The sequence below is a fragment of the Callionymus lyra genome, chromosome 5 (assembly GCF_982586985.1).
Source record: "Callionymus lyra chromosome 5, fCalLyr1.hap1.1, whole genome shotgun sequence".
NCBI classification, from domain to species: domain Eukaryota; kingdom Metazoa; phylum Chordata; class Actinopteri; order Syngnathiformes; family Callionymidae; genus Callionymus; species Callionymus lyra.
The window spans coordinates 18233615-18249111 of NC_141822.1; the positions used below are offsets into that span (position 1 = coordinate 18233615).

A 15497-nucleotide genomic window follows, 5' to 3' on the forward strand; every position below is an offset into this window, starting at 1 on the left:
TTGGGCGTTCATAATGGTGCGTCTCCGGCGAGTACCTGGCAGCAGAATGCCGGAGGCCAAACACTCCATGACTCGTCGTAAAGCTTCTCCCGCCCCCAGAGGTCTGTTGCAGGTGGCGATGGCCTTCTCGCAGATGAGCTCCAGCGGCTGTGTGTACAGGCACATGGCACATATACGTTCATTAACGGCGGAGGAAAAGAGCCAATTAGCGCGACTTTGTCGCGGCTAGATTGAATTAGCCGCCCGTGTGTCGCGGACAAGAAATTAACCGGGAATGATCTTCTCGCGACGGCCTGATGAAGACAGGTCGTAGCAAGTTTATAAATGGTTGCGCGACGGTCGACAGTTCATTAGTGACCCGGTAATAAACACCAAACACCAGTTAATAGTGTCTCTAATAGCTCAGGCAGGAAGCTGCTCTGAGGTGAGATCCAGTTATAAAACCGTATGAGTTAAGATACATCACAGCTTTGTCCAAACAGGGCAAATCGTTGCACTTTATACTTTGTATTTTTGAGATCATGAAGGTCAAACCATTTTTCTCAACGAACTCAACATTTTTCCATTTTCCTTTTAACTCTGGTTTTAATTGTAACTGGCATTGACCTTTTCATTGTGAACCAAGTGTGGTTTTCTTGCCACTATTTCAGAATGAGTCCAGCTAGCCTATTTTTTTGCATACAGTACTGTATGTATATTTAAACACATTGAAGCAAGATGCCGTTGGGAACGACAAAGTTCACAGTCATTATTCACACTGTTACTAACGGGTACTTTTGAACAGCACTTAAACACAACCACAGAACCTAGTGAAAGCCAATAGTTACCAAACCCCCCCTTATCTAAGATGCCAAAAAAATAGTGAACTCCTTTCTACACACAGCTCTATTTAGCCGTACAATGCTGTATTTAAATCCTACATCTATGTTTCTGAAAACGATCAACAGCTGTGATTGGGTAGCTGGGCGGCCAAGCACCATGGGACTTGTTTAGGTCACCGTTAGTTAGAGAGTTGTTGAGGGGGATGGAACCTCATGCAACTTTAATTAGATATTTCAAATATATGTTGTTTATTTAAACAAGTGAAAAACTACTTTGCGGATTCTGCCAAACACAGGGGTTTTCAGAACGAACCCCCCACGATAAACAAGGGACCACTACATTCAAGTCTATTTGAACTATCCTTCACTTTATGTTAAGGGAAAACAAATGATATTGTGATAGTGGTAATATTCCCAAAAGATCAAATACATTTTATAAGATTATAGGCTTTTCTTGACATTGGATCCTGTTTGAATTTTTGTGATGTCACTTAAAGAAACAGTGTCTTTGTATTAACCAGAACATCTAATCGCTATGTTGTTGTGTTTTATCTAAAACTGAGGCATAAATTATATCTTTTTTTGATCTAAGTAGACGGAATATGTAAGATTTATATTCATATATTTTGTTACCCACAACACCCTGATCTAGAAAGGCGCTTTACAAATAATTATTACTTACTTATGTACTTGTTTTGGGGATTTTTGATCATTTTAAATACAATTTTACATTCTCATTAAATGGACGGTAAGCAACCAGTCTCCTCAAATAACCCAACAAAACCAGTCTTTTATGGGATGAAAATGGAGGATGGAAGGTTCATGTGTATTGTTGACTGCATGATATTTCCAAACATATACACAACACGGGTCGTGGTATCATGAGTAGATGTGTCTGTGACTGATCCCTTTAACCGTCAATCAATGTCAGCGCTGTCACGACTTAAACAACCTTCCCTTCCGTTTTTCATCAAAGAACCGTAATTCTTAGAGCAGGTGTTATTACGGTTGTAACTTACCCATCCCTTCAGAGGCTCCCAGGTGGGATGTCTATTGCACATGTCTCTGAGTATCCTGAGAACAATAACGCAGGATTTGAGTCCGTTGACTCGAGCCTGAGAGGAGGAAGCGAGAGAGGAGAGGAGGGATGAAATGGAGAAGGAAGAAAGTGAGTCAGCAGCGGAGCGGTGATGCTCGTGCAAACACAGATAACAGCCCGAGTTACACATTATCCCGCCATAATTATATTCTTAAACTACCTAATCTCCCCACAGAGTCGCCCGCTATGGTGGCGTATATTCAATTAACTTTTGGATCCTCTTACAAAAAAAAAAAAAAAAAAACACCCCCCAAAACCTTGCAGGTGAATGTTAGTGAGGTCATCGGGGAAGGGGATGGGAAGGGAAGGGAGTCAAAGGGAAGCATTGACCAACTGTACAGAGCAGGAATGTAATAGCAAAAAAGAAACAACACACCCAATGCTTTTGTAGCCTTTAGAAGAGACGGTAACAGATCTGAAGACGTTTCATTGATCATTTCAATATACTTTTTTTTTTTTTTTTAATTTCTATTCCAGCAAAGCTACAAAAAGCATCGGGCAGGAAGACAGGAAGTGAGTGGGTGCCGACCTGGAACCACTTGGCGTGTCGCAGAGCTGCCAGGGCCAACAGACATCTGTGTCTATCCAGCACCTCCCCTTCCTCCTCCTCCTCCTCCTCCTCCTCCTCAGCCTCCACTGTCTGCGCAGCAGCACCCAACACTGCCACAAAACAATAACAACCCAATATAGAAAAAAACGTGAAACTCGCACACACACACGCGCGTCACAAAAACGAGGGTGTGTGTCTCAAATATTGTGCGTGTGGATGTGAGCAGACACGAGCGAAGTCAGCGTGAATGCACACGTGCACACGCACACTTGGATATTTGATACATACAAGGTTCTTTTCATGCCACAAAGTCGTCTCTCCTCGTGAAGCCTCGGCCGAATCGGTGGAAACAATTTCATCTAATGGGGCTTTTATAGTTGTTTTTTTGTTGTTGTTTTATGATCTTAACCCGTCGTAACGCTGGATGCTGTCAACTGGATTGTAACACTTTGCCTGGATTTAAATAGCAAAGGTGAAGACAAGACATCTCAAAATATTCCTGTCAAATTTAACCAGGAATTTTTTAATAAATTAAATCAGTTTTTTTTTGTCTTAAAAGAAAGTTCAATACATCATTTAATTTCTCATTTTTTTATTCAATTTTTTAAAGACTTTTGACATTTTTAGAATTTATTCTCCATCATAATAACCGCTTCTTCAAAAATAAAAATAAATCAGTCAATTTTTTGGCCAAAACTGGTCCAATCTTGTTAAACACTCATTTCATTCATAGTTTTTTTTGTGTGTTTTTTTCTTTGATACAGTTTGCCCACATTGTTTGCTAATGTACTGTACTAAGTATATTATTATTATTTCTATTATGATGTGGCTCATCTACGTTTATTAAATCATGAGTATTTTCCATAATGTTGCGGGCTAACTAACCAGTGAAACACATATTAACACTTATGTTCTAAATTTACAAACTATTATTTAAAGCTTCATTGTGGATTTTTATCCAGAATCACTGAGCTGACGATTGTCTATTTAAGATGAGACTGAGTAGTCGTTGCTAAGTTTCTATTAGCTATTGACTGTTGACAAAAACTGTTAAAAAAAAACAACAATACATGGTTTGGTAACTTCCTTGTTTCTCAAAATGTTTTGTAACTTATTTCATTGACCTGAATGTATTTAATAGAAACCTATTAAATAAGTTTAAAAGTAAAAATAAAAGTAAAAGCTCAGTTAACTGCGCTAGCTAGCATAGGCTAATAAACAACAGAGCGAGATCAAGAAATGAGATTTGTATCTTTATATTTCAAGATGAAACTAAATCAATAATTTATTTCTCATCTTTCTCTGCTAGTGTTGCTTTCTTGTGATTGATTTAACATTTTGAATCTGTTTAAGTGGACTTATATAATATATATTTTTATATTCAGTCAATTGGTGAGTTTTCCTTTTTTCAGAATATAGAATTTTAAACTTTAACGCTGTAAAACATATTTATATCAATAAAATAGATATGCAACAACCAAAAATAATTAGGCCGGTTAAAGTATTTTATAGTTTAGTTTAGTACTTGAGTTTAAAAAACCAATTAAATAATTAAATAGTAATATTTGTGGTTGTAAAAGGGTTTTAATAACCAATAAATAGTATGTAACAACCAAAATAATACATATCTACATTTTTTATGTTAATTAATATAGTTTATAGTCCAAATTATTATGCATTATTATGCATTAATATATTATATTAAATATGATATGCATTACTTAATTAGATTTTAAAATGATGTATTAAATAAAGGTTTATTTAATCAATCCAGATGTTGTTTAACCCCATCTCTCCCTGCTAACATCTCAGGGGAATATTTGCAGTGTGCATGGAACGACAAACTGGGATCGATCGACTGGAAGTGAGGAGAGGACATGGAGGGAGGAGACAACCTTGTGAGATGGAGAGGCCCCAACAAACATTCACAAATACTGAAGGAGCGTTTGATTTACGATGCCCGGACTCTCCCGGCACAAACAAGGTAAATCAATCCCCCCCTTTACGTATTTGAATCATGGATTTGTGTTTATTTTGATCCAGGGAGGCAGGAGTCAAAATAGTGCCTCTTCCCTGGACTGACTTCACTTGATCAGGAAATAGTGCAGAGAAAAAAAGGGCAAACAAAGAATCAAGCACTTGGAAAAACTGAAAAGAAAGAACAACGAAAAAATCTGCTTCAGTCCGAGCCGGTCAAACACAGGATGGATCAGGGGCGGGGGGGTATGGGGGGGGTAATGTTTGTGGTCGGTCAGAGACGGGCGGTTCTTCATGTTGGGGGTGGGGGGGGCGTTTGATTCATTCGACCAGACACCTGGACCTGTTGGGACGGACTCGGAGTGTGAGGCCTGATGAAGCAGACGTGGATGAGAGCGCTCACGTGGGGAGGGGGGGGGGTTCTCAGAGGGTTTATTTTGGGAGCCGCTGGGACAGAGAGAGGTCTGTGGTTCCCCCTCACAAAACACCACTTTGGTTAATGTGTTCCTCTCAATCTTCTCTCAAGTGGTGTTGAATCAAGATCGTCCTCAGAAGCAGCATGAGCATCTTAAATGATCTCATCTGGTCAACACACACACACACACACACACACACACACACACACACACACACGGATCTGTCGGTGGTCCCAGCTGCACGTGAGGACCCTCTGCTGCTCCTGGATCATTACCGTCCTCTTACCGGTCCTCCTGCTATCACGCTCCGCTGCCTCCATCCTGTCTTCCTCTCGTCCTACTGTAGCTGCTTCTATCCATCTTTTGAATCTCTCTCTTTATTAACTCTAGTTTATATCCTTAAACTATTTAGATGACGTCATTACTTCAGTGGATAATCATCCTTATTATGAACCATCTCTTTATGGCTATGTACTCATTAAAACATATCTATTTTTAAATATTTATTATTATTATTATTACTATACTTATTCAAATATTTCTATTTAAAAAAAAGCGTATTTGTTGGTCCTCATGAGGTCATTGTTAAACATAAAACTATTTATGTTCTAAAATGATTATTTATATATTTATTCATTATATGATGTAGTTTTCCTTTTGGAAATTAATATATCTGAAGAGTAACTGTATTTAAAATGAGACATGAATATAATAAAACTTATTTAACATGCATTAAAGTGATATATTTAAAAAAATATTTTATGGAAGTAAATGTGTGCCATTGGAATGGATATGAATTTCTTAATTTTTACTGAATCAAATTTCATGCACTGTTGATTATTTAAATGCATAAAAAATTCAATGTATAAATAAATGAAATAAAAAAAATTAAAAAAAGAATAAATAAATGAAATAGAATAAAAATTCAATTTATAAATGAAAGAAATGAAAAAAATATTTTAACGTATAAAAAACTTAAATGAGAATAAATGAAATGGAAAAAAATGAAATGCAAAAAAAAAAAAATCAATGTTTGAATAAATTAAATGAAAAAAAAAACAATGTATAAATAAATTCAATAAATGCGTCAATAAATTCACTGAAAAAAAATTAAATGAGAATAAATGAAATGGAAAAAAATTAAATGCAAAAAAAAAAAAATCAATGTTTGAATAAATTAAATGAAAAAAAAAACAATGTATAAATAAATTAAATGAAAAAAAATTCAATGCATGAATAAATTAAATGCTAAAAAATTCAATGTATAAAACAATTCAATGCATAACTATATTCAATGAAAAAAAAATGTATAAAAAAATGTAATGAAAACAAATTCAATGCCAAAAAATTCAGTGTTAGAGATTCACATTCAAAGTCCGATGGCACACATTTACTTCCATATTATTATTATTATTTTTTAAAAGACTTTACGTTTCTACAAAATATGTACTTCAAATTAAAATATGAGTCGTATAATGAGGTGTTCAGGCTGCTGCCTTCCGAGATGGTGACGTACAAAATACAACTATTTAGATGCCAAACACCTCAATTACATCATGACCACTGGCCTTAATCTTTCTGCCGCCCTTTTAGATAGTAGCCTCTATTAGTGTCAACACATTTTTGATTAAATAAGTCTTTGCACGATGCAAGAAGATAAAAATCTTATCACATGAAGGATCAGCTTTACATCGACATCCCTGACTGGCCTCATCTGGCTCCACAAATGATATCAATTCACTTAATTCACCTCCAGAATGGTTCAATTGGCAGATTAAACCTGAAACCACTGGATCATTAAATCGATCCCTGACATCAGAACAAAAGACTCCATTGATCCGGCTGCATCTAAAGAAGTGAAAGAGAGAAGTCGGCCACGATCGTGAGCATCTTTAATCACCGTGGCTTTATGTCATCTTGAGCCGCTCGTGCAAGCGATGCCTTGAGAGGCGAGAGTATAAATTGAGTTTAAACGTCCTGAACACTTAAATGAGAGCAGTAGTTGGGGTGAGTGTGTGTGATAGATGGAGGGGGGAGGCTGAGGTGTGACCGCACACTCTCTCCTGAAGTTACACATCCAGAGTGGCGTTTTATCTTCATCAGTCAGCGCTAAATATGAGCGTGATTTGAGTGTGTGTGTCTGCATCCGGCCTGTTGTCAATCCGGTGCGTCATCCCTCATCTCCCCCTGACACCCGAGTGTGGACTCGGACGGGGCCACAGGATGGACGAGCGTTCTCGCTTGTCGCTGGTTTATCGATCCTCGCGAGCTAACTGTCCTCCCCCCGTCCCCCCTCCCCCCACTTCCTCCTCCCTATGACTCGGGGAAACTGAAGCGTAAAAAGTGTGTTCACAGGTTGTGCACGTCGGGCGGTCCTACCTTGGACGTCCGTACTCGTCTCCTGCTCCTCCTCTTCGTACTCCTCTGTCCCCTCCTCCGCCGCCGCCGCCGCCTCCTCCTCGTTCAAGCCTTCCTCCTCTTCCTCCTCCGCCGCCTCCTCCTCCAGCTCCTCGTCCTCCTCCAGCTCCTCCAGCTCCTCCTCCTCCTCCTCCTCCTCGTCCACGCCGCCCGCCCTCATGGCAGGTGACGTGAGCGTGATCTTCAGCGCCAGCTTGGGTTCCGTCGTCGTCCGTACCAAGATGGCCGCCTCCGGCGAGGAACCTGTGACCTCGTATTTCTCTTCTGTCAGCTTCTGTCATGTGGGGGGGGGGGGTGCACACAAGAGGCCGGTCAGAGGTCAGGGGTCACGGAGTCGCTTGACAAGATCAGAGGAGTCGCATGGATCTCAGAGGAAAGATGTTTAGGATGGAAGGTGTGAGGCTCATGAGCAGCTCTATGACTTGTTTTTGTGTTGTTTTTTGTTCTAACGCGAGGTTAGCTGTGACACGACGACTACATCAGCATCTCTCCTGCCAGCACCGGATGAAAATAGCGTGTTTGTGTGAGACGTGCGAGTGCGTCACAGGATTCACTTTAGTGCAGACTTGTTAATGAGGTAACACAACACTGTGAGGAGAGTATTAGCGGCACATGAGTCCTTTTACTTCAGTACAATCCAGTTGTGTTTACACACATGAATTATGAAGGTCTTTCCCTGTTTTTTGCTTCGATCGAAAAAAAAATATATATATATCAAAAAAATTATACAATAAAAAAAAGGTTGCTTCAATCAAAAAAAAAAATTAATAAAAACAGATTGTTTTATTAAAAATAATATATAAATATATTTTAACTAAAGATAACGTTGATTTAATCAAAATATACATTTTCAATAAAGAAATTGAAAAAACTTGCAAAATACTAAATACTACTATACTCAAAAAATGCGTTTGGAGAAAAAAGGAAACTGTTTCCTTTGATTAAAGTAATTTCTTTTTTTACATTTTGACTGTAGAATGGAAGAAACATTTGCGTTTCAATTATTAAATATAAAAAAACAGTTACTTCAATCAAAAATTATATTTTCAATAAATAGAAAGGTTGCATGAAAAAATAAAGAATAGAAATTTAATTAAAAAAAAGATAGCTTCAAATAAAATCTTGTTTTAATTAAATTAAAACTCACTTCAGTCAAATTACCCTTTCCTAGCAAAAAAAGATGGAAAAAGGATTTATATTTGAGATTTAAAAGTTGCATTGGAACATTAAAAAAGGGGTGTAGGGCATTCTGTCTTAATTATTTCATCCCAAAATATTTGCTTCAAACAAAGAATAAAAAAATAATAATTTAACATTAACATTTAATTGATATTAAATTTAATAATGAATTATATATTGAACAATAAAGACACAAATCCACCTCCAGTGACGAAACAATCGTTCCAGGAAGTACTCTGGGACGGCGTACCTGGATCTGTGCGGGTAAATGTTGACAGACGGTGTCCAGCAGCGTCTGGGTGGGTTTGTCTCTGCACATCAACACCAGGTCCAGGTCCACGTCGCCTCGGATCAGGAGGCCTTTGGCCACCAGGCCGATTCTCATCACTCCACACAGCACGCCGCCGCCGCCGCCGCCACCGCCGCTCGGCTCCCTGGTGGAAATAAGAAAGTGATAATTGACAAGAGTTTCAAGAGCAGACTGGCTGCGTTCTCACACGCTCCCGATCCGATCGCTGCATATAAAGCACCTCCAGAGAGGGAGGTGATGGAAAACCAGCCAGCGATTGATGAGAGCATCATCTGCCTCCAGCAATGCAACAAATCTTCTGTGCGATCGATGCACTATTGATGGTTCCTTTTGGATTATATCTGCTTCCCGGTGTCCACTAACTTTTCTCTAATTGCAAAAGAAAGATGAGAATTTCCAAAAAATCAATGAGACAGTCGACAACTCAGCAGGTCCATTTTAGCTGAAATGATGCAAAATGGCCGACATTATTTTGATGGTGGTTCAGTCACTGCGAGTGCTGGATGGATTCAATCTTTGGGCATTAGGTTAAAAGCTGCTAATGGTAGTGAAGTCAATTCTGTAGATCAGACACACTTTTATATCACTTTCTTCTGAGAGTTGGTTTGATGTGTGACCTGTGGTTTCAAACACGAGTGAAGTCTGAAGTTTAATATGCAAAATTAAATGAGTTTTAATCCGGTCTACAACTCTTCTACTATTTCCTGTTGAATGTGAGAGTAAAAATGGATACATGGTTATATATAATTTAGCAATGATGTATTGAAATAGCAACAGCTTAGTGTCCCTTTATGATACACTCTTTGTTGACAATGTGGACATCTTGACACAAAAGGCAGATGTGAATTCTACTCTTCTCTTCTGTTTTCCGTGTGAAATGTATGTCTCTCTGAGGGGACGTTACCTAAAATGGAGCTTCTCAGTCTACAGTAAAATGCTACCTTTGCTGAAAAATGTTAAAGTGTCACAAAGTGCAGCAAACCTACAGTTTTTATCGGCCAAATTGCTTGAATTACACAATAATACACAAAGACTATACATAATTTACTTTCACGTGTAATATTGGTTATGTCTTGTTATACATTATATATTTCGTCCGATCCATCCAACTGATATGCTTATTTTTGTCCAATTTAACTGAGTAACACTATGCCGTACACCGTTAAAATTGTTTCCTAAAAGTTTACTATTAAATTGAATAGAGGTGTTCTGGGATCTGGGTATATCTCTTTATTTTAATTTTTAAATGTGCTACAATTGAAAGCTTTGGCCCCTTTTCCAAGATTACAAGTTACATTATTTAAGCTTGTCAAAATGAGTTTACTGTTTAATTACAGTTTAAATTAAAAACAAAAACAAAAAAATCACGTTTTTTTTTTTTTTAACTAACAGAACCAAATGTCTTACTCCATAAGAACTTGCACACTTTGTCTCACTCCCTATCAGTGAACTCATCTCAGGATCGGAACGTCTGATTCTTGTCCTCAGACGATCTCACTGAGGTAAGGCATTGACAGGTTAGTGCCCACATCTCCTCTAAATGTCCACTTTTACCAGGTGTTTGAAATTAATTCTTAGACAATCATTATTGTGATCCCTCACGTTGAAGCACTGTTACTTCTCCACAACTTTACGCCAGCATCTTAAACACCTAGTTTACCCCAAAATAGTCTCCTATAGTAGCTTTTTTAATGTGTATTGTACAATGTAACGATTCAACTTTTCCATTATTTCGAATAGATCTTTGAGAAAAAGAGACATAAAGATGAGTTTGAGAATGTTGCCGCTGAAACAAAAATGGCAACAGTATTGTTGTGTTGTTAAAAAGATAGGAAAGTTGTGATGAAAAATCATGAACTCGTGGACTCGAACCCACCTGCAAGTGTGGCTGGACTCCTCGGGCTCCTCTCCAGCCTCCCCTGCCGGCTCCTCCTCTTCCGTCCTCTCTGGTTGTCGACCGTCCGCCTCGCTCTGAGGTGGCGCGTCCTTGGTTTGGTCCAGCCAATCGGAGACCTGTTTGAGGGCGCACTCCACCGTGGACACCAGCGTCTGGACCGCCTCCAGGTACTGCGGCGAGGGGTAGATGGTGGAGTGCTTCGCCATGACGTGGCGGTCGTCGTTGCTGAAGGAGCGGAAGGACCTCTGAAAAGTAGACGGGATCGTGGATCAGATTTCTGAGGACATTCACTTGAGATCACGTCGATGTATTCCAGCCCCCAGATATTCCACATCCATCAACCCTCGCTCATAGAGAAATCAACGACAACACTCTTTTTTTTCGACGGCTCGGATTCAATCAGACAACGTGGCCTTGGCATTTCTCGCCTTTTGTCGCGAGCCAGTGTGGTCTCCTCGGTGATGGTGTGGGAGATACAGAGGCAGCTCTATGAAGAAATGAAAGGATGCCTGAGCCAGAGAGCCGGAGAGGGAGACGGATAAGGGCAGAGTGAACAGGATTTAGAAAAGTGGAAAGATAGGGTTGTGAGGAGAGGTCGAGATGATGGAGAGCGAGCGAGAGGAAACGGAAGCTGACAACACACGACAGATAAGAAAAAACGTCATAAATGACAAATGTGGCAAAATCGTTTCCACTTTCATATTGGTTTTAATTTGGTCTCTCACTTCCTGTTCTCACATTTCCTATTCTTTCCAGTGAACATGGCTGGACTTCATCAGCCATCGACATCTACTTCAACCCCCTGAGTCCAAATACGAAATGTTCCTGCGCCAGTTTGTAGTCGTTTCTCTTGTTCCCGTCTGTGGATTAATCCCGTTGGGTTTCTGGTGTTTGGCATCTGTGCCCGAGTGCTTTAGTTAGTTCTTTATTAGCGAGTGTTTCGACCCGTGTTTTCGTTTCCGTTTCCCGTTTTATTCCCAAGGTTTAAACGCTTGGTTTTTTGGACATTTAGAGATATTAGACTCTGGTTTTGTTGAATTTGTTGTTTATTGCTATTGTAAAAGTTGTATACTGGTTGCACTCGCTTGTATATATCTTGACAGTTTAACTATTTTGTTTTTTCTTCCCCAAGCGATTGAAGGATGGCGTGTGAGGCAGTAGGGTCAATAGAGCCTGTCAAGTTAAAAAGAGCTGAGCCAGAATATAAAATTAATAAGCTGATAGAGAGCAAGCCAGGAATCCCCTCTGTCTACTTTTTATTTTCCAATAAATTATTTTTATCAAGGCAACTTAGTTGAAGGCTTTAGCAGCTTTTAGTTAGACATGTTGGACTAGTGAATGACACTAATGAGGACGTTTGGTGTTTCAAAGGTTGAGTTTCTGGTTAATTGTCAAAAAGGTCGACACAGTGCTGAGACAATACTGACAATTCTGACAAATGAAATGAAACAAAAATCACACAGACTTGTTTAAACTCTTTCCTCTAAAGAAATGTGACTGAAAACCATGATTTTGTTGGATCTTTTGTCATGATGTTATTTTAGACTCTGACTTGTTTCCACCTGCTACCTTTTAACATTTCCCCTGAATCTTTAAATCCCTTCACTGGCTCACAGATTCTTTTAGGATCAGCTTTGAAAATCTGGTTCTTGCTTTCAGAGCTATTCATGGTCAGTGATCTGATCCAGCCTTACACCCCAGCTCGGTCTCTGAGGTCTGTGGATCAGAATCTACTGATGGTTCCTCTCACACGGTTCAGGACCAGAGGAGAGAAATCCTTCCAGACTGTTGCTCCTAAGCTTTGGAAAGATCTTCTTCTCTCTCTGTGTTTGATGATCTACTGACTCCTTCAAGAAACATCTTAAGACACTTTAATTCATGCAGGCTTTTCCTTGATTCTCTGAGACTCTTGGTGGTGTCTTTAGCTTTTAAGCATCTATTTTATTGGGTATTGTTTTGATTGTTTAAGGGCTTTGTGACCCCAACTTGCATCTGGACTGAGACTTGAACGTTCAGCCATCAGAGGTTGTGACACGACGTGTTGTGAAGCAGCCGTGCGCGACGTGCTCTCCACAAACTATCAATTGAGCCGCTTATCTCCAAAACACACGTTTATCCTCATTCAGCGCGAGCGTCCAAACACACACACACACTCGCTAAAGTGGCGTCTCTCTTTCAGCGCGGTGAGAGATGAAGCTATTAACAGAATGGAGGACAAGAAGCGAACAATAACTACATCCACTCAGCCTCTTCAGCGCCGCATGCAGATTTGGAAGCTTCGTGCTCGCAGTTCGGCGGCGACTCTCTGGCAGCAACACGTTCGCAAATTGTTCAAGTATTATTAATCCATTACCTCCAGTGTCTTGACATCATCCAACCTTGTTAGAACGCCACGGAGGATAAGCGCCTTCACTTGACCTTTTTGGACAATCGATACTTTACTGAAGCCTGGAAATACATCTTCGTTTGACAGCAGAATCATATGATGGAATAAACTGCCGTTTGCTGTTGACAAGAACAGACTTTTTTGTGTTTATTAGCTGGTTGTTTCTCAGTTGCCAGGTCAGAGATGAACACTTCCTGAGATCTCTTCAACCAAGTTCATCCTAGTGAGAGAAGCAACGTCTCTCTTCTCTGGTAGATTAAAAAAACAACAACATTCGTCCGCTAAAAGGGATAAAGTAAAGAAGAAGAAATATAAAGATATTGTTTTCAACATTGTTTCAGTATTGAATTGTATAAATCAAATCATGTCATATTCTGGTAATTGCTAAAAAAAATGGCTCACAAAAGAAGCAAAAAATAGACTATCATCTACATATATAACAACACCGTTTAAAATGTTGTTTGACTCTGAATTGTTTAAAACTGAAAACAAATGGATGCCAACAAAGTGTATCAACTTAAGATATTGTTTAAAAATAAAATTATTACTTTAGAATTCTCCAACTGTTCAGTTTGAGGATTCTACAGTAAGAAAATACTTAGAATAAAGTGCACCTATACAAAGCATACCTCCTCTAAGGATCAACAGTTATATGACAGTTGAGAAAAACTACATAAACACCAATCAGTAAAAAATTCTATGATTCAACAGTTGATTCACAGGAAAATATTTCTGACCAGGAATCTCACTGCGAAAGAACAGTGACACCACCTTGTAGTCAGGTCAGTTGCACTAGTTTTCAAAGCTCAGACAACTTAACCTTAACTTAAACATTTTGTCAAATCAACAACTATTCAATCAAATTTTCAGTTTTTTACAAGTTTTGATAAGAAAATTCGGGAAGGCCGAAACGGTCAAGACTTCCTAAAATGTATGTGGAATTACAGATCTGAGCAGTTCTTCTAACAAAGTCGTAGATTGTCATGGTAATATGTTTTAGGATGGATTAACCAAGAGCAACAAGACCTGGTCTGGAAAAATTGCTATATAAATAAATATTACTTACTTACTTACAAAGAGACAACCAATCAATTGAAGGGTTAGTATTTATATCCTGAACAACTGCTTACAAACTAAAATACACATTTCGATAAATTTCTTTAAAGTTTCTTCTTGTTAAAACAGCTCGTTATTCAACTTGAAATCTCACAATCAGACAAACAAATGTGTTTTTCTTCATTTGTTCTTGCTGGTGTTATCTTAGGGTCAAGGTGACCCAAATGCCCGAAAACAAATGTTTTTGTGCGATCCCTTCTGTTGACTCTGGGTCAAGATGAACAACCTCCACCACATATTTATGGAAGCCGGGGAGGTCCTTGACCTTTGACCCAGCCTTATTTCTGGATCATAACAATAATGAGCAAAAAACCAGCGGCGATCTTTAACTGATGGCAACTGCGTTGGCCAAGTGTAGAAGGTTCTACAGTTGGTTGTTGTTACAGAGCTGACTTTGTTTGGCTAAATCATTTGTTTAATCATCTACTTAAACTCAAGAAACAAGGGCTCCCCCTGTGTTCATGGAATGGCACTGCAACGACTGAAGATGCTAGGTGGCGCTAATATTGAGTGTAGGAGGCAAGAAACCATAAGAATCAGTGAGTCTACAGCTAAATATTAACCTTAATATTAATGTGATGCTTCTCATCCAAGACGTCAGTGAACCACGCAGAAATAAAAAATGTATCAGCCTCTGGATATTTATTCCCTTTGAAAAATGCCACTTTCTCCTGACGTATTAATCGAATCCTTCTGAGTCACTCCAGATATTTTACACTCTCTATTTGCTTTTTTTGTAAAAAGTAGTGGTGGAGATGAATTCAAAACACATCATAGAAAGTAAAGGAAGAAAAATTGAAAAAAACTGTGGTAAAGGTGAGACGTGTACAAAGACAACGAAACAAAAATAACTGGTACGTTTGAATTGGATTATTTATTTCAAAACTAAGGAGTCCACAGACGAGCAGACCTTTGAAAAAGTATTTAAGAATGAAGTTGATCCGAGGTCGCTCAGGTCTCTGCAGAAATATCACCGGCGTGTGTGTGCCGAGCTTTCAACTACCCGGGACGAGTGTTTAACACACATGGAGTCACAAATTTGATGAGCCGTCGCTAATGGGAGCTTCTGCGGCTGTAAACTACTCAGCACAGTGTGTGTGTGTGTGTGTGTGTGTGTGTGTGTGTGTGTGTGTGTGTGTGTGTGTGTGTGTGTGTGTGTGTGTGTGTGTGTGTGTGTGTGTGTGTGTGTGTGTGTGTGTGTTACTCGACCACGAGGGAGCTGTTGCCCCGGCCGCCCCGATCACCATGTAAATCAGAGCGGTAACGGAGGAGTCAGTGACAGAAATCAACCCCCGAGGCCGAGCAGACCCCAGATAATGTTGCCGACA

At 39.3% G+C, this 15497-nt stretch overlaps 1 protein-coding gene across 3 annotated transcripts in view; it reads right to left on the reverse strand.

Moving 5' to 3' along the window:
- Nucleotides 1–15497, reverse strand: part of strbp (spermatid perinuclear RNA binding protein) — a 93173-nt gene that overhangs the window by 24316 nt on the left and 53360 nt on the right. For all 3 annotated transcript variants that reach the window (XM_087791307.1, XM_087791305.1, XM_087791308.1), the window contains exons 4-9: nt 10647–10912; nt 8711–8894; nt 7243–7555; nt 2450–2580; nt 1841–1936; nt 36–147 (exon numbers count right to left, since the gene is read on the reverse strand). In XM_087791307.1, coding sequence (XP_087647433.1) covers nt 36–147; nt 1841–1936; nt 2450–2580; nt 7243–7555; nt 8711–8894; nt 10647–10912 — 1102 coding nt within the window. The remainder of the gene's footprint in view (nt 1–35; nt 148–1840; nt 1937–2449; nt 2581–7242; nt 7556–8710; nt 8895–10646; nt 10913–15497) is intronic.